Source organism: Heteronotia binoei, chromosome 21 (genome assembly GCF_032191835.1).
Source record: "Heteronotia binoei isolate CCM8104 ecotype False Entrance Well chromosome 21, APGP_CSIRO_Hbin_v1, whole genome shotgun sequence".
NCBI lineage: Eukaryota > Metazoa > Chordata > Lepidosauria > Squamata > Gekkonidae > Heteronotia > Heteronotia binoei.
In genome coordinates, this window is record NC_083243.1 from 169,732,176 (window position 1) to 169,757,505 (window position 25,330).

The 25,330-nt window shown below is 41.0% G+C and overlaps 1 protein-coding gene across 1 annotated transcript in view; it reads right to left on the bottom strand.

Moving 5' to 3' along the window:
• Nucleotides 1-546: 546 nt before the first annotated feature.
• ZFP91 (ZFP91 zinc finger protein, atypical E3 ubiquitin ligase) overlaps nt 547-25,330 on the bottom strand; it is a 31,281-nt gene continuing 6,497 nt past the window's right edge. Inside the window, exons 4-11 of the mRNA XM_060261220.1 lie at nt 18,127-18,163; nt 15,440-15,526; nt 15,021-15,149; nt 11,899-11,949; nt 9,360-9,438; nt 7,093-7,207; nt 4,496-4,595; nt 547-4,315 (exon numbers count right to left, since the gene is read on the bottom strand). Of these exons, the coding sequence (XP_060117203.1) occupies nt 3,805-4,315; nt 4,496-4,595; nt 7,093-7,207; nt 9,360-9,438; nt 11,899-11,949; nt 15,021-15,149; nt 15,440-15,526; nt 18,127-18,163 (1,109 nt within the window). The 3' untranslated portion in view covers nt 547-3,804. The remainder of the gene's footprint in view (nt 4,316-4,495; nt 4,596-7,092; nt 7,208-9,359; nt 9,439-11,898; nt 11,950-15,020; nt 15,150-15,439; nt 15,527-18,126; nt 18,164-25,330) is intronic.

The window sequence follows — 25,330 nt, forward strand, 5'->3', positions numbered from 1 at the left end:
AAATGCTTTTTGCACACTGATCAAATGGCCAATCACACTAATCAGCCTTCTTCCATAGCATGACCCAATAGTCACTGCAGAGATCATATGAAGCGGTTTTATATGTGTCAGATCACTGGCCTTGGATAACTGGCAACAGCTCTTCATGGTCTCAGGCAGAGGTTTTCATGTCAACGACATTTTGATCCATTTACCTGAAAGTGATTGAACCTGGGACCTCCTGCAGGCAAATAAGATGCTCCATATGACTAAGCCATGACCCCTCTCCTAAACTGCATATAGAAAGCAAGTGTGGAGTAATGGTTACTACTGGATTGGAGATCCAGATTCAAATTCCCACTCTGACACAAAGCTTACTTGGTGATTTTGGACCAGTAACTCTCTCTCAGCCTAACCTACCTCACAGGGCTGTTGTGAGGACAAAGTGGACAAGAGGAGACCCATGTAAGCCACCCTGAGCTCCTTACAGGATGGGTGTGATGAGAAAATACTGGAAAGGAAGAATATTTTAGCTATCTTAAAATAGTTGAAGAAAAACAAGAGATGAAAAACAGAGTATCCCTTTTTATTAGTTTATTTACTTCTGTATACACAACCCTTTATCAACATGGATTTAACACTGCCCCTTCCCCACCCACCCCCGTTCCCCTCCCCAGGTATCCACCACCACTGTGTGGAGAACTCTGTATGCAACAAGGCTTTTAAGCAATCAAAGACTTGTCAATTCCACCATCCTTTCCCCTTACACTAAAAAATAGGGATGTGCCACAATGCAACACAGCTCTGTTGCCACCCAGTGGCTACTACTTCAGGTAGTTCTGCTATCAATCGCAAATCCTGGCCCCTGTCCTCTGGTAGGATTCACAATGCAATGCAAGTGCAGTTTGCCCCCAGCTCTTCAAAATCTCCTTGGAAAGTGCCACCAAGGCTTTATCTCCCCTTTCTCTCTTCCCACAAACTCATCAGTGTCATGCCACTTTTCAGAGACCACAGCAATGAAGCATCTAAATCAGATGGGCCATTTTTCATACATTAAAGTATGCTAGCCTTTGCAAAACTCCTGAGATTCTTGTTCTCATCTACTGTTCTATTGCCATTCAGGTGAAATGCTGGAGGGAATTCAAACTCATCCAACTAAGAAATAAGCTTGTTTCAGCTCCTTAAAAGGGAGATGCACAGGATCCCTAACATGAACAGGAAGGGGCTCAAATGCTTACCATTCAAAGAGTTTACAGATAAGACAAGACTATGGAACTGCACTTGCAGTCGGTGAATGTCAGATTAGTTATTGTAAACTATCCTATATTGAAGGAGGAAGGAGATTATATAGCTTCAGCTCCCAGCACCATGCTTCCTTCACAGAGGAAAAAAGCTTAATAGAAGAAAATACAAATAATTTATTGCAAGTACAATAATTGAAGCAAAACTGCATGCGTTTTGGTGGGAGACACACAGGGGAAACTGTAGAAAGTTTTGTATCAGAAACCAATTGGTTCAGTTCATAAATCCAGAGAAGTTGTTGTAATGGTCTTATCTACACTGGAGTGCAAGGGGCTGTTCTTATTAAATACAAGACAGTTACTTTCATACATACACCCATGGGAAAGCAATCAGCAGAATTGTCTAAAAGAGACAGCTAAAAGACTGATGGGCACCTCAAGGAGGGGAACAGATCACCTAACCATCTATAGCATCTCTGTCCTGTCAAGTTACAAGCCTGCACAAGTTGAAAACAATTTACATGACGATTTCTCTTGGTTACACCACACTATATTCCACAGTGGGCAGTCTCCTCAGTAGAGCACAGGACAAGCTTTCAACCTGACACCATTCCAGTGTGAACTTTATGAGAGAATTCATGTCTGTATGCACAACAAGCATCTGCTAGGCTATGTGCAGCACAAAACAGAAAAGGCTGTTAAAGTCTCTGGTCATGCTGCAGAAGAGGCAAGATAAAACTCCTGGTAGGCTGGAGCACATGTGCAGGACTGACCACGACTGGCTCATTTTAGTGCTTCACTTAATATCCTGCTGATGCTTAGCTTCCAGCTAGCTATAAGGAACAGCATTGAGGCTCCTCTCCAGATAACAAGGACTACAAAAAGGTGTAGCTGGAAATGTGTGCAGATAATGCCAGTGAGTGCTACAACAGGATTTAGAATTATGTGAGGTAGAGCGCTAGACTAAAAGCCTTTTGTCCCTTAAGTATCAAAACACTGCTCTAACACAAATGGCAGCACAACTGTTTAATTATAATCATGCTCAAGAGAAATCCTCAGTTCAGTCCTTGGACTTATGAACATATTAGGTTATTAAAAAACCTAATGAATCGCAGAAGTATTATGCCACTACAAGCTCATAAATAGTCAAGAGCTCCCACAAATGATACCTCAAAAATACTTAAATGTCACATTTGCCTTTCTAATTTTCCAACAAAATACTAAACTCATTTCATTCTCTGTTGATACTCACACCAATAAGTTTCACAGAAACAAAAATATGTGCATCTAAATGAGAAGACTGGACGTATGGCTGAAGAAAGATTGAGATTCCACCACTCAATGTCAGTTTTGCCTCAAAATGGATTTGAAAAGGCTGGGTCAAAATGTCTAAGAGGCAGAGTGTGTTAGAACGCTAGCCACAAAGATATTCAGAAATTAGTACAACCTCAAGACAAGACTTGCTGTTCTTCCTGGCATTTGCCCATCCAAGCTACAGGTAAAGCAAACAATGAAACACAGTGAGAAAGAGGTTTAAAAAGTTGAAATGATTAATGATAGCAGAGCTATAAAGTAGCCATTGCTCCTCCTCAACCTGATCCTTCCCTCTCCAAACAAGCAATGTTGAAGCTAACGGGCTCCTTACTGTTTTCCAGAATGGACAATGAGACCTACTCTGCGACACTAGCACTTTTTCCCCTTAGGAAAAAGAGATAATTCCTAAACATGGTTTGCTGTTCCTGCTATATGCCACATAAAAGGTATTTCAGTTTTGGAAGGAAAAAACTTCCCTAAACAGCAACTAAAACAGCCCTTTTAACCCCCCCCCCCCAAAAAAAAACAATAAATAAGAAATTGTTATCTCCACTTTAAAAAACAAACAAAAATGACATGTTCAAAGTGCAAATTTACTTTTACCAGCCTAGCAACCATTCTCACTGCTTCTCCCACACACTTTTGCAGCCAGCATAACTGTACAAAAAAGGATGGCATCCCTCATTAAGAAAGCACACACCATCAGAGTGCTGGTATACCCATTCTTTCCTCACAGAAGCAGAAGGGAAGGATGAGAGAAACAAATATATGCTGTTTTACAGCTCATCCTAAAGTGCCAAACTATACTTCCAAACCCTAGAAGGAAAAGTAACAGCCTGCAAGGGTCAAAGTGTAACAATGCATAGAACAGGATGAGTGACTGGAAAACCAAAAGAGGATTCCAAGATTTAGATACCGATCCAAGCACAAACACCTTCAAGCTTGCGATGTGGTCAAGAAGCAGGAAGTTTGCTTACTTGGGAGGGCAGGGAGAGGGATAGGCTCTGGCTGCTTCTCTTCACTGCATTGCAAGAATTCCTTTGCTTTGTCAGACTGTCTGTGTAAAGGCAACATTCCTCTCCAAGGGACTCTGAAAGAATGTGCAGTGATCCACTCAGGAAGGGGGTGGGTGAGTGGGGGAGCAGGCCCTTTAGTTATCTGACTAGTAATTTTAATTTGTTTAGCTTCTCTATGTTGAATGATTTTTTTCCTTTTATTTTTTTTTAAATACAAGTTCAAGTTGTCCCAATACCCATGTGCTCTTTTCTCACTAAGGTCCTGTAGAATCAGAATCTTCAATTAGAACTTCAGTGGTGGCTCCAAGGATCTCTGTGTTCATGACCAGCCCTTCTGTATTCTCACTGCTAGCACTGCCCACAAAGATTTTTCCATCTGCCATCAGACTAACACGGTCACCCCCACTGCAGTATGCCTTAGGCATCCCATCAGGGTTCAGCAGCAGACACTCTCCAGAAGCGGTGTTTCCAAGGGGTTCTGGAAGAAGGGGAAGACCCTGGCCATCTGTGGGTGGGGCAATTGACTCTGCATTGGTGCCCAGGATGTCAGTGCTAGTGATGAGGGCGCCTGCATTGGCTGCCAGCGCTTCAGCAATAAGCACCTCTGGGTGGCTCTTTGCCTTATGTGCTACAACGCTGTCCTTTTTCTCAAACTTCTTTCCACAGATATTGCATGAGAACTGGTAAAAGGTATCTGCATCATGCTTTTTCATGTGCCAGTTCAATGATGCCTTCTGCCGACAGGTGAATCCACATATCTCACATCTAAAGAAAATAGGGGAAAGGGGCAGAAAAGGTAGGTTATAGTTAAGGTAAAATCTACTGTTTACAGAATGAACACAACTGTAATAAGAGGCAGCCTAAGAGAATAAGCACTCATTACAAAGATGCAGTTGGAGCAATCCCATATGAAAACAGGAAGCAAGGGAACACGACACTACTCACTGTAATGGCTTCTCGCCTGTGTGGATCATTCGGTGAACTGCTAGATTGTGAGAACTCTTGAAAGCACGAGCACAATATTCACAGATATAATCCCTTTGATCTGTAAAATAGCACACAGTACCTCAAGATTTGAGTTTGCATCTCAAACAGACTCAATGTTTCTCCATTGCCATTTGGATTCACAGTACTATTATAGTTTCGAATATTTTCCCATTAAGATTTTTTTTCAAAAGTGACAGGGAACTATTTCTCCGCTACAAATATAAATGCAGTAGATAAAGTACAAACATCTCACTCATTCACACAAAATATGTTTATCAGTTCCATTTAAATTCTATTATATAAAGATCCCAGCAAGGAATGAAGGCAGACAAAGCTCAGGGATTTGAAAGATCTGCACTATTCCTTTCTGAGCAGATTGCTGGTGGAGAAGATCCTTTGCATTGGGTAATTTTTCTCAGTGATGATGCTGATGTCACATACTGCCAGTTTTAAAACTGGCTGGCTCACTACCACCCTCCCTACCATGTATGGACAGATCCAGAGGCATACACACTCCTTTAGAAACTTTACCCCTAGCTACCTCAGGAGAGGTGGTTTGGGTTAGATGGAGAGGGTGTCGATAAGGACAAGATAGGTGGAGGGAGAAGAGGTCTGATCAGGCTGAAAGGGACAGAGACATTCCACTCTTGGCTTAGACAGAACAGAGTTCTTCAATTAAAAAGTCTTACAAAACAGTGATAACACAAACACTAATTCAGGTTAAATTATAGATTTGTGTCTGTAATCTAGTTTTTCCTTATTCGCATAATTTGCAAGCTCCAAGGTTCAACAAATGTCCTTTCACTTCTTATTCTTTCAGAGGCTAAAGTAAGGGAAAACAGCATATTCTTCCAGACTCCTAGGCTGGACTACGGTAACTCGCTCTACGCTGGCTTGCCCCTGAAACTTAACTGGAAACTGCAGCGGGTGCAGAATGCGGCAGCTCGCCTGCTGAGTGCATCACCTGTATGGGAGAGCATATGGCCAGTGCTCCGTGGCTTGCACTGGCTGCCTATAGAGTACTGGATCTGTTTCAAGGTGTTAGTTTTGCGCGGCCTGGGACCATCTCCTCCCATATACGCCCCAGAGGTCGCTTCACTTGGCCTCCCAAGATCTTCCTATAGTCCCCTGCCCAAGAGATGCCCGTCTTGCCTCTACCAGGGCCAGGACTTTTTTGGTCCTGTCCACAACCTGGTGGAATCAGCTCCCTATGGAGATCCGGGCCCTACCTGGCTTGCTGGCCTTTCGTAGGGCCTGCAAAACAGAGCTGTTCTGCCAGGTTTTTGGATGAGGCAGCGGGCATCTATTTATTCGATTGGTTGGCCTCCCCCCCTGCTGCTCTACTGCACTACTGTATTATAGTGCTGTATTGTGGTACTGTTTTTGTGCTATACCACTTTGCTGCCATATCATCTTGCTGAATCATCTTGCTGCACTTTACTGAATGTTGTAATTGGTTTTATTATGATTTTATTTCTATTTGATTTACTCTGCTCTGAGCCCCCAAACGGGGGAATTGGGCGGAATATAAATAAGCAAATAATAACAATAAAATTAATTGCTTCCCTCAATATTTCATATATATAAATACCTAATGCATTCTCTACTCTCAGTGCAACTCTAGTATAAGTAGAAAAGGCAAATATTAAATATCCATGTTTCAGTGAACATCCAAAAGTGTACATATAAATACCACTGAACATTAACAGTGGTTTAAATGTGATTATCAGTGTTCACTGACATATGCTTTAAAAAGTAGAGAACCTATTCTGAAGTTCAGAAAATGTGTCTGGGAACATCAATATTGCTTGTGAACACTAGTATTTACTAAATTTTAAGCTTTCACTATGTTAAAGTAGCTAGGTATTCAATTCTGAATTCTGTTCATTTGCACTTGTATATTTGGGCATGTGGGTCAGCAAAATTTATAGGCTGGTGACATCTGCAAACTCATTTCCAAACCAGTTGTGAGTACAACTAATCAATGCAGCCTTGTCATACTCCTGCAGGAAAGAAGTGAGGACAAAGGAACAGACTAAATGCCCTTGGACAGAACTGAAAACAGATTACATGATTTATCTGGAAGGCAAAGCAATAGCCCATACACAGAACTGATTATGCTACATGGATCTGCAACAAGAAAATATTGGGAAATGCTTTTTTAAAAGCTATGGGCATTGAACGTTGAAAGTCTTTATCATATTTCAAAACGCACATATACTCTACACTACTTGCTTTTAACAGGACACATGAAAATTAGATTAGACGCATTAGATATAATTACTGACAAAAGCCCTAACCTGGCATATTGTCATTGTAAACTGAAAAGAAACCTGAACAGGTATCTGAAAATGGAACAAGAGAGTAACCCTGAGGCACAACTTTACAAACACAGGAGTTTTAAGTTGGTATCTGAGATTTTCTTTTCTCATGCTCTATAACAAAGTTTCCCATACTTGTATCACGTGCTCTCTGTGCTTGGATTAAAGTTTCTCATGCTTTAATCAGTTTTCAATTCTTTACAAAGTTGCAAATGAGAATTGTGGCCATATTACCTGTGTGGTGTTTGGCATGCCGCAAAAGTTGCTTCTGGAGTCGAAAGAGGCGCCCACAAGAGGGATGGGGACAGACATATTTCTTTTTCAGCAAGTGCTGATACTTGATGTGATGCTGAGGTCAAGGGAAATTTTAAAGGTTTATTAGTAATAGGGGAAAAAGTCAAACCAAGTGTTCTACATGTTAGTAACATATGACTGAAAGCCAATGGCAGTCTTAAGTTTTGGAGGGTTTTTAAACAGCATTCATTATGAAAGCTTTGGACTAAAGAGTGACAGAAGCAGGAACTGGGACTTGAAGTACACAATATTTATGGTGTCCCTCAGATTTCTGGCATTTGCAGTACTGTTAAGTGGGCATCAAAACATTTCTTGCTACTCAAAAGCAGCAACATATTCTGGAGTTCTTCAAAAGAGCTAATTACATATAACAGTGCACTGATACCAACCTAGAAACTCCAGCTGGAACAGAATGCCGCAGCCCAGTTTGCAAACAGGCAAAAACTTCTCATACATGTGCTTTCAGTTGTGGCCCCTCCCTTATGAAATAGCTGTCAGAGGTGAACAGGGCTCTCATGTTCCTGTTATATAACTATGTAAAACTGTCATGCAACTATGTAAAACTGAGTTGTTCAGGAAAGGTCTTCTATAAGGGTAACAGGCTATATACTATAACAGAACAGTTCAATAAAGTGCTTTATAAAGGGAAAGGGACTATGAATTCTACCACTGTTTGCTGCACATATTACCCTGTTGATATTTCATTGTTTTCATCTGATGTAATTTTCCCCCTCATTATATCCAAACACTGTATTCATGTCTAATATGCTATGGCCATTCTGATTTCGGTAATTCTAGTCCATTGCTCTTTAGACACCTCCTCATACAACTACATATCAACCTACACTGTGTTTATTAGATGCCTTTTCATATGGATTGTCAGAAATTTATACAGTTTAATTTGCTTTGAGTCTCACAGAAAAGGACTGACTATAAATACAGTAAACAAACCAATTTGTGAAAAGGTTAATTAGAGCAGAAAAACAGCAGGAGAAAAAAAGTATGCACATGTATTTGAAATCTTTTGGAGGTGGGGGAGAAAGGAGAGAGAACAGTATTGTTGGTCCCTGGAAAAGCTGCCTGAGGACAGAAGAGTCAGCCTGTGCTGGAGTAAGGATCACATTCCACGAGAGAGTAAGTTTGTAGCTTAGAAGTTCTGTAGGATCATGTTCTACAGTTGCACATTTAGGTCTACTCTGTGACATGCAGCACCTTTTATCATATGGCTGAAACTGCAGCTGGTCCAAAACACAGCAGCTAAGGCTAATGTGAGGGTCAGGGATCCTATTGGCCCTGTGCTGAAAGATCTACACTAGTTGCCCATCTGTTTGAATTTCATGTGGTTGGTCTTACCTTTACGGCCCTAAATGACTTGGGGCCAGGGTACCAGAAGGATCACCACCTCCTGTATTGTCCAGCCTACCAATTAAGATTTTTTCTACAATCTCTGCTCTTTGTGCCATTGACTGCAGACATGAGCCGAGCAGAGAGAGGGCTTTTCCAGTGGTAGCATGTTGCCTATGGAATGTTCACCTAGTGCCTACCCTGTTCCTTTTAAGTTGCCAGGCCAAAATATTTACTTTTCTGCCCAGAATTTTAATTTAGGGGTTGATTTTTTTACAGTCTGTTTCTAGCTGGAGAACTACTTAATGAGAATAGTTTTAAAGCTGCTCAATGTACTATGCTGTTGTAATGTTCTAGCTGGGTTTTTAATTTGTAATTACTGTTTTGCTATTTTATTATTTCATTGTGTATTATTTTGTAATCTGCCTCAAGAAGGTTCTCTGGAGAGACAGTACGAAGATTTTCCAAATAAAATAAAAGGCATTTGCAGCAAAGAAATGCAGGAAATGAAATGATTTAAATACACAGGGCTCTGAATTCCCTCCTCTTAAAGGCTTTGTTAGTTTGCTGCTCAACAGTAAACAGGCATCTGAGAAACGTGTGTATGGCAGCATGCAACAGACCAAGAGATGGAGCTGAGTGTTTAAGAGGCATCTGGCAAAATAGCCCTACTCGCTTTGGACAGAAAATCCTACCGATTCCACAAAACTTTTACTGCAGAAATAGTGCCATTGCACTAAATGTCAGGTGCATTTTGTTAAAAGGAACAGCAAATGGAAGTGGAAATGAAGAAACCTATACTGTAAACAGTAGTAGTGTATTTCCCTTGAATGGCAACTAACTAGTAGTACAACTCTTCTTACCTGTAGATACCGAGGATGTGCAAGAACTGTACCACATCCTTCCATCTCACAGCGAACATACTGTATTGGGGGCTTCTTCCTAAGAAAATGCAATCAAAGAGGAACAGGTAAGGGAAGCAACTGCTAATATTTTAAGATTTTTTTAAAAACCCAAACTAATAAGAGTACAGTGTACTTTTCTAACATCGGTAAGGACTAGTTTGTTCCCTTCAACCTTGTATAGAAGCAGAATTACACCATTCTTAGCCCACTGATCTGTTTATCCAGAGTTCCACTGAAAATGTGCCATGATGTTTGTATTACTTAGTTCAACAACAGAAGTGCTGATCATCCGCACTAATACTTGTTAAAAGGAACTTTCAAAGAATGTTATCCTTTGAATTACCTGCCAGCCTCAGAAGAGACTGTTTGGCACATTGAGTATACATAACTTGGAATCATATACAACATATTTCATTATCCCCTTAAAAGGGATTGTTTACAATTGGGAATATGAAGTTTTGTTTAGCTTTCTGCTCAGGGCTTTAACAATAGACATTACAAAATCATGGATTTCATGATCACGTTTCAGAATGAATTCTTGGAAGTGAGAGGGAATCACTAAAGTATTATGTTCAGGACCTTTACCAAGTTCACAGCCTTCATTCTGCAGAGCTGAATTCAGTCACACTAACATATTAAAAATAGGAAAAGCACCATAAGAAAAAAGCGAACCCAGGCTTGCAACTTCATCATTGTAGTGAAGGAATAATTTAAAGATTCTCTTCAAAAAGATTAGGTTTTCCCAACCTTCTTTGCCTGAATTCCCCAGAAGTGCCTTCCCACAGCCACAGGGCTTTTGTGACTTTTTTTTCTTTTAAAGGCACTATAACTCAATTATTATCAATATACTGTTGTACCAATAGGTGCAGTAGTTTCTCTGAATTTCCGACTATAAATTTTTAAAAAGTTTCTAGTCAGGCCCTTGAGCAACTAGCTGTCATCTGCTTCCTTCTCCCTATCTCTTGCTTCCTTCTGCATAACAGCTTGCTTTGCCAGGCTTGCTCAATCGCACAGCAGAGCTACTGAATCTAGTCTCTCTTCTTTCTTGGCTGAGGTTCCTCCCCCTTCCTGGGGAAGGAAGGAAAGACCCAGAGCTTCCTTCGCCCAGTTTCCTGTATTCCATGGGAAAAATACAAAGAAAGCACCTTTAAGTCCAAACAGTGCTAATGTTTTAAGTTTTTTTTAAAAATATTTGATTGTGTTTTTCTGTGTCCTTTATAAAGTTTTTATCTCTGCTTCCTAATCTTAAATAGATATACACATGGCCTGGCCTGACATGGCCCGGCCCAACAAGGCCTCATTTATATCAGATCTGGCCCTCAGAGCCAGTTTGGTGTAGTGGTTAAGCGTGCGGACTCTTATCTGGGAGAACCAGGTTTGATTCCCCACTCCTCCACTTGCACCTGCTGGAATAGCCTTGGGTCAGCCATAGCTCTGGCAGAGGTTGTCCTTGAACAGGCAGCTGCTGTGAGAGCCCTCTCAGCCCCACCCACCTCACAGGGTGTATGTTGTGGGGGAGGAAGGTAAAGGAGATTGTAAGCCGCTCTGAGACTCTGAGTGGAGGGCGGGATATAAATTCAATATCTTCTTCTTCATAACAAATGAGTTCGACACCCCTGCTCTAGTCCTTTTGCTTGCATACATAAGGACTACAGACTTATTTTTGTATACATAAGGGCTACAGGCTTTTGGGGGGGGGGGGGATGAAAGCTGGGAATTAAGATAACCTACTGCACCCTATCAGTACAATGGTATTTTGATACAACCATATTCTGGCACCAATGTTTTGAAAGAAAAAATGCCTTACTGGAAGGGGAGAAAATGGCTGCCATGGCAAGAGATTCAGGAAAAAAGCCTTCCATGAGCCAGAGAATCCTGATTTTCCCCCACACACAACGGCCATCCCAACTTTACTGCAGTCTTCCCCAAAACTTTGGAGCAAAGCATGCTTGAGAAAGACTGGATAAAAGTCAAGGAACTCCAGAAGTGCATGAATGCACACAATGCTGTGGAGAAGCAGGGAAAAACCTGTTTCCCAAAAGAAATGAACATGGGGCAGATAACTCATGAGGAAAACATCCTAGTTACTCTTTCCTGCTGACAGCAGCAGAGAAACTATATCTAGACAGCACGGGCTGTTTTTCCCAGTTCTATTAGCATTAACTAGAAATCAGACACTCTCTTTCCACTTTTATATGTGAAGCAAAAGACGCAAGAAGGATCCGTCTAAAGAGCATCTTTGAATAACTAAATTGATTGTATTGTTTTACAATAGTAAAAGAGAACTTTGGGTGCCCTGAAGGGCACTAGCAGTAGTTAATCCTGCATATAACACAGGAATTGTTCTATTTTGTACTGGCTGTTTGCTTTGTAGTTTTTTGCTGGTATTTTATTTCTACTATTGACACCTTGGGTCCCATTATGTGAGAGAAAGGTGGGCCTGTGCATGATTTAAAGGAATTAAAAATATAAGATGGAGAAAACAAAGACAACTAACCTCCTTTTGGGTAGTCTTGGGCTCTTGTCATCTTTTCTCCTCCGTCCTCTCCTAAGACAAGAACATAGAGAAAACAATTTAAAAACATGAAGACAGAACAAGAAAACGTAACTGTAGATGCAAGAGTACGCTCTAGGGCAGTCAGTCAGTTAATAAAAGAAATCCTTGTGCTTAAAAGCACAGCACAAGGACAATTAGTTTCTGCACTGTATGATGAAAGTCAATAAACACAGTTCCACTAGATGAGACCAACTGAAAACTTCATTTTGACACAAACTGCCATCTGATCATGCAGACATGCAAGCCCTCAGGACTGAAGACACAGTGAATTGTATTCAAGGACTTGAAAGCAGAGCTCAGCTTATGGAATGTATCTGTCCTGTCTCTCATACTGCCCACAGGGTTCAGAGGCCTCTAGGACCACCACTGGGCATGATATGAATGTGTAGGTGTGCTGGGGGAAAGACCTGAGAAATATAGTACCCAGAAGAACTCTTCTAACAGAAGAGGCAGCAGAGTGTAGTGGTTAAGAGGCAGACTAATCTGGAGAACCTGGTTTGATTCCCCACTCCTCCACATGAAACATGCTGGGTGGCTCTGCGCCAGTTACTGTTGTCTCAGAACTCTCTCAGCCCCACCTACCTCACAAGGTGCCTGTTGGGGGGAAAGGAAAGGCAATTGTAAGCTGCTTTCAAACTTCGAAAAGCAGGGTATAACAACCTACTCCCCTTCTTCAAAAATGGGGAATGGTTTTGCAATTCAGAATGTAAGAATGAGTGTTGGGGGGCGGTTTGGGGGGGATTCAATTTGTGGATAACTCAGTTTGGAAAGGAAGAGTTGTTTCTCTCTTGTCTCTTCCCACAAAAGCCTACCACACAAAGGAGAAACCATCCTTCCCCACACATTTCTTAATTTTTATAATTTTTATTGGTTTTAACTACAAAAGAAAAAGCATAAACACAGATACAAAAAAAGAGGGGGGGGGAGGGCATATACAGAATGGGAAAGGTGGGGGGGGGAAAGGAAAAATACAAATATATCAATTTTAAATCTACCTCCAAATAAAATATCCAATTCGTTCTACCTGCAAGTATAAAATTCTCCATATATTTTATCTTTATCTTCCATTATAAAACATTTTTACCAAGTTATTATTTGTAATGCAAGTCTAAACAGTTCTTCAACACATAAATATGAACAAGTCAGAGGAGTCTCAGCACAAAACTAACTACTTTGGCTTAACCTTGTTAAAAAAACACAAACTAATTTGTCGGTTTATCACTATCCTCATTAACAGAGACATGAAAAATTCATATCTTTATCCTTAAAAAAACTAAAAAGAAACACAACCTGGTATTATGTCTATTTCAATATGAACAGTTTTTCCTGGGGGACATTATTAAAAAAAACAAATCTAGCAGTTTACATAACATCTGTGTTGTCTGCCTTTTAAACAATTAATCCACCTCTTGTATCCCTATTGGGCTAGAAAAAACAACTTTTTATGACCCAAAAATGAAAGTCTCAAACCTGTTCTTATTGAGAGTTATCTACCCAACTATCCAAGATAAAAACGTTTCAGGAAACCCTTCTCACTGAAAATTATAGATTAACTTGTAGAATTACCCATATCTATAACCAACATAGAAACTACTATCATCTATTAAAACAAGTTCAGCAATTTGTCAGGAAATTACATTATCTGCCTTCTTAAAAATTAATCTAAAAAACTATTTTTACATAAAATTCTTTTCAAAAACTTTTTAGCCCTTTAACTTTTAAATCCATATTGTTTTAATCAAGACAGCTTATTATAGCCCAAAAACAAAAACAAAAGAAAAGTCTCACTTAGCCTTCTAATTTCACATATCAGAATTTCTTACAAAGTCCATGTCCAGCTATCCACTGAGAAAAATCTAGTTCAGGAGACTTTTCTTTCTGAAAGATTTCCACATCATGATTTTCTGGATGAAATGCATCTTCTTACTTCTTAATGCAGTCATCCTTCTCGAAGGAGATGAGAAAAATTCCACAGCCTTTGTTCCTCTCAACCTAGCTTGAGTCGGTCTCCATTTCCGGTCCTCTTTTTTCAAGTGTGCCACAAGATTCCATTTTAATTTTCTTTTGTTGATTTCCAGCGGCTCAGTCTCCCATTTTGATTCCACAGACATCACCAGGTTCTCTTTAGAACTCTGCTCATGTAGATTTGAGGTTTTGCTAGCTTTCAGCAAAAAAGCTGCCATTTGCTTCTTAACCAAATCAGCCAATAAACCAATTCTTGTGGAGGAAAAGGAACAGACCTCAAAATTACTCTAGAGTATGTGGAGACACTTAGGAATGTGGTGGTGGTGGGGTGTGTGAGTGTGTCAGAGAAAAAACAGTGGAAGTAATACACCAAATCCCTTTATGGGAATAAAGCACCCTTCTACTCATACAATTCAAGTTTGAGTCAAACTCGTATATTTGAATACAAAATTTGTCATAAATAAGACATCTCTACAAACACAAATGGCTCTTTATTTGTAGTCATTATATCAGAGACTTGCTTAAAATATTTTAGTAGCCTGTCCACACCTACTGTGGTTATGGCACCAAAGTCACTGAATTCCCTCCCTAGGGATATTTCTCTATCTCTATCGTTGTCGTCTGCCAAAAGATGAAGACTTTTCTGTTTTGGTTGGCACTCTCTCACTAATTATCCTTCAAGCTGGTTTGTGCATGCATATTTTAAAGCTTCTTTTAATGTTTTTGATTGCTGACTGCCTCGAGGTCCTTAAATGGGCAAAAGGATGGCATAAAAAATTTGTAAATAAATCAATATTAATGTGGGAGCCAAGCAGAACCACACTGCTCACCAGGAAACAGATTACTTGTGCTGTGCAATATGTGAAATCAATTTGTTGTTACTTGATACCCTGTAACACTGTAGTTACAAAACAAAGGCTTTACTTGGGCTAGCCTAATTCCACACTTTGGTGATATGGCAATATAAATTCTAGAAGAAACAGAGGGTTTTTTTTCTGTTTTTGCTTGTGTTTGGTTGTCAGCACTGACATGGTCTTGGTTTCATCTGGGATTGAAAAACAAGCAGACATGCATACAAAAGGTATAAAATCTCTTACTTCCTGGGTGGCTCCTCATCTTCCCGAAATTCACTTTCTTCTTTGACTTCTATCTCTACTTTAATTTCTTTCGGTTTCTCTTTTTCTTCTTTTCCTTTCCCTGATTTCTTTCTCTGTTTTGGAATTTCCCTGCAGATACAGAGAAGAAATTTTCATGAAGACTTTTTAGACAACCTCTTTATTTTAACTATGTGTTGTAGCTTTTGAACAATTCCTCAGCATGGACCTTGAGAAGTTCTAGTCTTTCATAACTTCCATCCCTGGAAATAAATTATCATCATGTACTTTTGATTTCCTTTTCAAAGCAGATATAAATAGTACAGAAAGCTTTGGTTTGCGTCCTAATTGACAGACATTATCTCAACAGATCAGATTAACAGCATACAATCCCTCTGTATCGAAAACAGAATACAAAGCACCTGTCTAAATGGGGCTTATAAGTTTCATCTCTTGGATCATCTCTGAAGGGAACTTCTTCTTCACTGATGAGCATTTCTTCTTCATCACTGTAAATGAAAAAAGAAAGGGAGTGTTGAAATTGTTTATTCACATGTGCAATATATTTTTGGGTAAGAAAACAGTAGTAGGCACCCTTTTTCTGAGTTTCGTACTACCTGTAGTATACACTGGATATCCTGTGTGGAAGCAATATGAAGAAGAATCAGATTCCCATGAAGGATGGAACAACCACTTCCAAATGCATGTTGGAGAATACCTGCTATCTCATTTATTTCACTTGTTTAAAGATAGAATCAACAGTTCTAGTTATCCAATGACAGCAATTGTTTCATTGCACATGTTTGCAACGGTAAGCAGAACTAAAAGGATCTAAATCCTTTAACCCAGTGTTTCCCATTTGCAGGGTTGCAACCCGGTACCGGGGCACAGAAGCCTCAACACCAGGTCAGAAGAAAAGCCAAAGCTAGCCCCGCCCCCAGCAAAGCATGAGTTCTGCTCTGCTTCCTTCCCATCTCTCTGCTGTGCAGAGAAAAGCTAGGCTTGAAGACTGACACAGGCTGCAAAACCTGAGCTCCTTTTTGCTTCCTTCCTTCTCCTGCCTCTGCTGTGCAGAGAAAAACTAGCCTTGAAGACTGACACAAGTTGCAAAGCCTGAGCTCCATTTGGCTTCCTTCCTCCCCCCATCTGTGTTGTGCAGAGAAAAGCTGGCCTTGAAGACCAACACAGGCTGCAAAGCCTGAGCTCCATTTGGCTTCCTTCCTTCCACCTTCTCTGTGTTGTGCAGAGAGGAGCTGGGCTGCCTCTCCTTCCTTCTCCCCCACTCCCAGTGTTTGAGAGAAAATATGAAGTCCACTGGCACTTTAAACATATGAAAGTAATGAAAGCTCAAGGTATGAGCTTTCATGTGCCTTGCAGTATGTTCTTTTGGGGGGATTTCCCTGGGAAGCCTGGGTGGCAAAGAAAGGGGTGGGGAGTGGGCATTCCAGTAGTTTGGGGGGGGGGTTACAAAATGAGCCCTGGGCAGAACTGCTGCTGGCTGGGGTCATCTGATGGAAAGGCTTTTTTCCCTGCTAAATATGTCAGCATATTTTGAGGTAGAGCAGCTGTCAAGGCCCAGTGTGGGTGGTACACAGTGCTGGCATTCCTGATGGCAATGGGAACAGCACTCCCAACCAGTGTTCCCTCTAAACTGAGTTAGCGTGAGCTAGCTCACAGATTTTTAGCCTCCAGCTTACACATTTTTGTCTTAGCTCAGTAAAAATGGCCCCAAAGCACAATAATTTATGCAGTAACTCACAACTTTAATGCCAGAAACTCACAAAGTAGAATTTTTGCTCACAAGACTCTGCAGCTTAGAGGGAACATTGCTCCCAACTGTACACTGGCCAGTGCTGCTGAGGAAGGGGTGTTTAGGTGGTGCAGGCAACTGAACATGGGCATCAGGAGTGCTCGCAAGCTGGAGAACACCACACAAACAGATAGGTGCATGCAGGTGTGGGGGTGGAAAGAGAGGACCCTGGGAATCTATGAAAAAGTTACGGACCGCCCGCTTTCCACCCCCATTTTGACTAAACATGAGTTTCAGAGAGATTTTTCTGAAAACAAAGTTACTTCAGAAGAAGAGGCAGGTTTGGGGGAGTGCCCTGGAAGTGACATCACTTGGCCCTTGACCTAGAAGTGACACCACAGGAAATGACATAATTCCTGTCTCCCAGCTCCACCTCCAAAGTCTCCTGGCTCCACCCCTGAATTTTAGTGGGCCACGAGGGAGAAGTGTAAAAATAACCGGGCCACGGGAAAGAAAAGTCTGAGAAACCCTGCTTTAGCCAATTTTCCTTCAAGAGCCTTTTAACCTAGCAGCTAAAATATTTTCTCTCTTAATAAGAAGCTTAAGTTTCAGACGAAAGAAAGGCAAGCATACAGAAAGTTGCCAGCTGAAACAAACAGTGGATGAATGTTCCTTTATATTGCAAAATCAGATAGTAAGTGTCATAGATACCACAAGCCACTGTGGGGTATAGGAACTGACACAATAAAACTACAGGTCAAAAAGTGCCTAGGATAGTAATTCCAAACCTTCCCACAACTGAGTGACACCTCCCCTCATTCAGAGAGAATGCATGAAGTCTGAAAATTATTTCAGAAATGAATTGAGTAATAATAATAAACCAGCAGATACAGCACACAGGTCTCTTTCAATTCTTCTGGCATCTTATGGGCTCATTTCTGACATTAACTGTATTGTAATTTCACCCTCCATTTATTTTTCAACATGAGACCCTATTAGCAGGGAACCACACAACAAATGGCTGTCTGAGATAAATCATTAGTACATATTGAGATGGAGCTTTCTAGATCATTTTATTAGCATGTTAAATTCCTGAACAACCATTCAAAAATGGCTCAGGTTAAGTGAGTAGGGCTGGCCCATCTTGCAACAAACTCAGGGCTCTGTGAACTATAAGACCCATTTAATGCCATTTATCAAAATGTTACTGCCATTTATTTTACTTGAATTTCTCCTGTAATATATTGAAACACCACTTCAGACTCATAGCCACTTTGTCTGAACTACTATTTCTACATTCAGCCAGTAATCTAGCCAGCACCCCAGGTGGGGAAGAATATACCAATAAAAACTTCTTACCTGATTCCAGTTGGAGAAAGATGCTCTTCTGTGACCTCTAAAAAGCAAACGATACACATCAGATAACTATTCTGAGCAAGTATAGTACTTTCTGTATATCTAGCAGTATAATTCTATGTGCAAATAATGTAACACACTGAATTTCCACAACATAATCCAGAGGAATGCTTCTTTCAGACACTGGTGTGGGCCAGAAATTTTTCTGTAATGGTATTTTTCTACTTAAATGTTTCCATTTTTAAAAATGTATTGTTTCAAACAAGAAACATATTGAATATTATTTCAGTCAGACTGGACAAGCAAAAACCTAAAAAAACGTCAGTGACTCCAGCTGTTTTGGTGTTCTCAAATTAGGGTGTTAGCCTTTTTCTTCTTAAATACATAAAACAGTAATTCCTAACTGCAGGTTGGGAACTTGAGACCTAAGGACCCAAAGGTAAGCCATGAATTTGTTGTAGATGAGCTTCAAGGCCGGGAAGGGGAAGGAGAAGGAACAGGGTGAGTTGGGAGAAGGGGCTCAGTCGTAAGTTTGAGTTTGTCTCCACATGCTGTGCAGAAACCCCATGGAATTCAGCCTGTTGCTCTGGAATACTGTATCCTTAGAAATATAAAATATACATGTACTAAATATTAACTGATGTTAGATTCCAATGGTTTATGCTCAGGAGTGGGAAGTAGCACAGAGTTACTTTGTAACTGGGTCCTGAGAAATTCAATAAACTCTGATGTGGATTCCACTTAAAAAAAAATTAAGAAACATTAATGTTAGGCAAATGTTATCATATTCTAAAATGTTTACATGTGTTCCAGTAAAACTACATTTCAAATAGCTACAATTTTCTGAACTTTTTACTCACATTTAATATCTTTTTAATTTTTTTCTAAATCAGATACTTAAGCCCCATAACTCTGCTACTGAGAAAACTTAGAAGACTGTAGATTTATACCCCGCTCTTCTCTCTGAATCAGAGTCTCAGATCTGCATTAAAAAAAAAGGTAGTTCCCTGTGCAAGCACCAGTTGTTTCTGACTCTGAGGTGACATTGCTTTCACAACGTTTTCATGGCAGACCTTTTACGGGGTGGTTTGCCATTGCCTTCCCCAGTCATCTACACTTACCCCCCCCCCCCCCCCAGCAAACTGGATACTCATTTTACCGACCTCAGAAGGATGGAAGACTGAGTCAACCTGGAGCCGACTACCTGAACCCAGCTTTTGCTGGGATCAAACTCAGGTCGTGAGCAGAGGGCTCCGACTGCAGTACTGCAGCTTTATCACTCCACGCAATGGAGCTCTTCAGAGCTGCATACAATCTCCTTTATCTTCTTCCCCCACAACAGGCACACTGTGAGGTGGGTGGGGCTGAGAGAACTCTCACAGAACCTGCCCTTTCAAGGACAACCGCTGTCAGAGCTATGGCTGACCCAAGGCCATTTCAGCAGCTGCAAGTGGAGGAGTGGGGAATCAAACCCGGTTCTCCCAGATAAGAGTCCGCACACTTAACCACTACACCAAACTGGCTCACTACACCAAATTTAGCAGATATTAATTTCACAGCATGCAAAAGTAACATAGCATGTATTTTCAAACAAAATTTTAGAAGTCAAACAAGTATGCCAGATCAGATTCCAAATTATTTCCAGATTTTCTGGAAATCCATGACTTTCTCAGAGTTGCCACTAAAATTTTAGTTACCATTTTCCTAATAACCAAACAAAAATTGCTCTGTCAAAAGATACACAAGTTATATTACATTAAATAAAGGTTTTATTAAACTGCTTAAAACTATACAAGTACTGAAATATAAAACCATTTAAGAGCTTCAATATGAACTTTTTAAAAAGTTGACTTTTAATTTGTTTTGAAAATCCACTTAAAAATTACAAAAATTGAAATTTAATGACAATCTCCAAATGTGAACAAATGACATATTTTGTTTTAAAATTACAATAAAAATTTCCATGAATATTCTTAAATGGCCTAACTGAAGCAACAATGTAATACTTTGTTGTATAATTAAAAATGGATAGAAATTAAAGTTAAAGTACAAATATTCTACAGTTTTTTATTTTTGTTTTGCAATATTCAAGATTAAAATACACTATACTCCTATACCAATATACTATTAAAAAAGAAATTCACTAAAATAAAGAGGATGTATAGCCCTTCTTGGAGAGTATACATATTTAAGGACTGAATGAGTTTAGCATATGTTGTGAGATAAGAAGCCAATAACCCTCAAGTCCTGGGGAAGTTTTTGTTCTGAGTGTTGTAATAATTCAGCAATTGATCTTTCTAGTCTGTTCCTGAAGTTCCTCAGCAATAAAACAGCTACTTTGAAGCCACACACTGAATGTCCTGGAAGGTTGAAGTGTTCTCCTACAGGTTTCTCAGTCTTGTAATTCTTGATGTCAGATTTGTGTCCCTTTATCTTTTGGCATAGGGTTTGACCTGTTTGCTCATTTAACAGCACATACAATGTTAGAAGATGAGCTTGTGCATAGGCCAGAGATGGTATAGATAATATTGTTAAGTCCAGTGACTGTTGTGTAGATGTATGTGGCAGCAAAGTTGGCATCTGGGTTTATTGCAAGCTCTGATACTAATATTCATGTTCAAATTAGATGTTGCATTATTGTGGATGAAGAGCTGTTTGAGATGAGGTGTGTGTGTGTGTGAGCCTTTGTGTAAAAAAAATGTTTGCCCCCCCCCCCCCCGTACTTGTGAAAAAGAACTATCATTATCCAGTAGAGGTTGTAAATCACTGATGAAGTGTTGAACTGTTTTGAGTTGAGTGCTGTATGTGACCACTAGTGGCGTGTTCTGTTATTGTCTCTTTTGGGCCTGTCTTGCAACAGGTTTTCTCTGTGTACTATTCTGGCTTTGTTAATCTGTTTCCTAACTTCATCAGATGGATATTTTAGTTCCAAAAAGATTTGCTGTAGATCCCTTAGGTGAGAATCTAAGTACTAAGTCTGTAGAATTGGAGCAGATGTAGCTGTAGCGTAGAGCCTGGCTGCATACAATGGATCCTTTGGTATGTGTAGGATGGTAGCTGGAAGCATTTAGATATGTTTGCTGGTCAGTAGGTTTCTGGTATAAGGTGGTGTCTATGCATCATTGTGTACTTTTACAGCAGTGACTAGAATTGGTTCATTGTCAGGTTGATGGTGAAGAGCCCCATGGCGCAGAGTGTTAAAGCTGCAGTACTGCAGTCCTAAGCTCTGCTCACGACCTGAGTTCAATCTCTGGCAGAAGCTGGGTTTTCAGGTAGCCGGCTTGAGGTTGACTCAGCCTTCCATCCTTCCGAGGTTGGTAAAATGAGTACCCAGCTTGCTGGGGGGGAAGTGTAGATGAATGGGGAAGGCAATGGCAAACCACCTTGTAAAAAAGTCATGAAAAAGTTGTGAAAGCAACGTCACCCGAGACAGAAACAACTGGTGCCTGCACAGGGGACCTTTCCTTTCCGGTTGATGGTGGGGTAAAAGTTGTTGAATGCTTTTTGGAATATATTCAGTGCTTCTTTACCAAGTGTCTAAATAATAAAAATGTCATAAATGCAGCACAGGTATAAGAGGCATGAGAGCATGGGAGTTTAGGAAGTGTTGCTCCAAATCAGCCATAAAGATGTTAGCATACTGGGGGGCCATGGCTGTACCATTGATCTGGAGAAATAGGCTGTCACCAAATCTGAAGTGGTTATGGTGAGAAGAAAATGGCACAGTTTGGTGGCAAAGTCAGCTGTGTTGCTGTCATTAGAAATCATATTCCTTATGACTTGTAATCCATCTTTGTGTGGGATGTTGGTATACAGATATCTCATATCCATGGTGACTAAAACAATGTTCTTTCTAAAGTTGTTCAAAAATTGTATTTCCCCCAGAAAGTCTGTAATGTTGCAAACATAGCTAGGAGTGTTGATGGCTTAGGGTCTTAGAACAGAGTCGGTATATCCAGATACTCCCACAGTGATTGTGCCTATGCCCGAGACAACGGGGCATCCTGGGTTGCCAGAACTGTGTATTTTGGGTAGAAGATAAAAAGTACCCGGTTGAAGTTTCTGTCGTATGTCTGAAAGGATTTATTCCTGAACATGCAGGGGTAATTCCTTCATAACATTTTTAGTTCTTTCTTGTATTCCTCTGTGGGGTCTGAGTCCAGTTGTTTGTTAAAAAAAGAAAGGAAGAAAAAAACGGAATATTTGAGAGCTGTCTTTGAGCTTCCTGGATGTAGTCTGATCTATTAATGATGACAATGGCTCCACCTTTGTCTGCCTCTAATATTCAGATTGATCCTGAGACTGTCTATGGTCTTCCTTTCAGCATGGTTGAAATTGTGCTATATGCAATGTTTCTGTTGATCACATCAGTTTGAATCCTATGGCAAAAGCATTCTATGTAGAGATCCAGTGTGGTAATGTGACCATCAGGAGTCCATGGGGAGTCTCTTTTCTTGTAGGATTGTTCTGATGGTATATGGTAAGTAACTTGTTCACTGGTGGGTTGGACAGCTGGTAACTGTTCTCCAGTAGATAGTGTGATGGTATGTTGTGAAGATGCTGCCTGTTTACTCTTGTTTTGTTCTTGTGTATGTTCAAAGTACGCCTTCAGGCACAGACAACAGAAAAAGGTTTCTTCCTGGTACCCACAGAACTGAATAATCTGTGTGGATCTGGTGAAATAGAATTTATTTATTTAATTCTATTGATATCCCGCCCTCCCCGCTGAAGCAGGCTCAGGGAAGTGAACAAGGCCAATAGGCAAATCAAAGACACTAAAACCAGTTAAAACCAATTACAATTACAGCATTAAATCCATTTAAAACAGCCAATACAATGACATTAAGTACTATATTCATACTACATTTGTGATGGCAGTGTAGCAGCAGTTCTCTTCAAATAATCTCCAGATGTAATTCAAATCTAGAGGCCAGGCTCTATGGTGATCAGTTTGATTTGTCTAAACAGGATACCAGCTCAATATGACCAGGCAGAGGTGACAAATTTAGCGGTCAAAAGCTTGGTGGAAGAGCTCCATCGTACAGGCCCTGTGGAACTGTAATAGATCCCACAGGGTCCTAACCTCTTCAGGGAGCTCATTCCACCAGCATGGGGCGCAACCAAGAAGGCCTTTGCTCAAGTTGCAGCCAACCCAGGGTCAGAGATAGAAGGTTTTGAAACCCAGATCGTAGTACCCTCTGGGGAACATGTGGGGAAAGGCAGTCCCGTAGGTATGTAGGGTCCTGGCCATATAGGTCTTTAAAGTCAAGAACCAGCACTTTGAAATGGATCCAGTATGCAATTGGTAACCAGTACAGAGCTTTCAGTGTAGGCTGAATGTGCTGCCTCAAGGGGAGACCCAATAGCAGCCTGGTTGCAGCATTCTGCGTCAGTTGAAGCTTCTGGTTTTCGGACAAGGGCAGCTCCATGTAGAGAGCATTACAGTAGTCTAGTCTTGAGGTGATCATAGCCTGGATCACTGTCGCTAGGTCATCACAGTTGAGGAAGCCAACTCCTCGCAGTTGAGGAGGCCAACTCCCTCACTAGTTGGAGATGACAAAAAGCCAATTTGGCTGTGACTGCTACCCAGGCCTCCATTGTCAGAGAAGAATCCAAGAGCATTCCTAAACTTTGGCATCAGTACTGATTATGCCCTGCTGAACGTGGGGAGTGAGAGTTCCATCCCCAGACCGACATGACTCAGGTACAGGACCTCCATCTTGGTCGGATTCAGTTTCAATTGACTCAGTCTGAGCCAACCAACCATAGCTTGTAATGCCAGGTCCAGATTTTTTGGGTCATGGCCAGACCGGCCACCCAACAACAGATAGAGCTGGGTGTCATCTGCGTATTGGTGATATCCCAGCCCATATCTCCAGGCAAGCTAGGCAGGGGGCGCATATAAATGTTAAACAACATCAGGGAGAGAACAGCCCCTTGTGGCACTTAGCATAAAAGTGGGTGCCTCTGGGACAGCTGCTCCCCTATTGCCACCCTTTGACCCCGATCCTGGGGAAAAGAGGAAAGCCACTGTAAGGCAGACCCTTGTATCCCAACATTGGTGAGGTGGTGGATCAGTAACGGATTGTTGACTGTGTCGAACACAGCCAACAGCACTGCTGACCTGCCCCAATCTGGATGCCTCTGGAGGTTATCTGGGAGGGAGACCAGAACTGACTCCATCCCATGGCCCGGGCAAAAGCCTGACAGTTTTCCACAATCAGTCTCCCATTTTGACATGTTTACTGTGTAGACCACTGATACATAGAAATAGAATACTTCCAGGTTCAGGCTAAGTCCCTTTAGTAGCCTACAAGAAACATGCTTGGATACACTTTTCATATGGGTCCAATATGGAAGTCCTCCAGCTGAATTGTCACCACTCTCTCAATTATCTTGCCCAAAAAAAGGCAAGCTTTACACCAGCCGATAATTTGTCCAAATGGCCGGGTCCAGTGATTTCAAGAGAGGATGGACCACTGCCCTAAGGGCCCGTGACACAGGAACCTGTTAACAACTCCCCTTACAGACCCCGTAGCTCTACCGGGCTAGCTTCAACTAGCCATGATAGACGTGGATCTAAACTGCATGTGGTCAGGTGAACAGCAACAAGAATTATGTCAACTTCCTCCACACTGAGTTGTGAGAACTGCTCCAGAATCAGACCAGAAGACATGCATGGAACCTCGAGCTCATTTACTGTCTCATGGCGGAGCAATAAGACTTTATCCATGAAAAAGCTCGCAAAAGCCTCACAGTCAATATCCAATTCCCTATCATTTGGTCTGCCCTGAGACAGGGTAGTCAAAGACCGAACTGTCCTAAATAATTGTGCTAGGTGTGAGTTTGCAGATGCAATTAAGGCCATGTGAAAAAACTGATTCCTTCTGCAGGGTTGAATCCGTGCTCTGACAATATTGTTGGAGAAGCTATTGTTAAGATTATCAGCCTGCAGGTTAGAGAGGGTATTTTTTTTTTTTTTTTTGTCATTTCACTAATTCCCATTGAGAACAGTAGATAGCTTGTCTTTATGGACATTTTGCCAAGTAGGTTGATTCCTTGTAGAAATGTCCAGTTCAGAGAGTTTGTCCTTGAATTGGCTTCTGTTTGGAGAGGAGACAAGTGGAGTGCGGAGGGCATAGTCTCAGAGGAGGACAGTTTTCCACAATCAGTCTCCCATTTTGACATGTTTACTATGTAGACCACT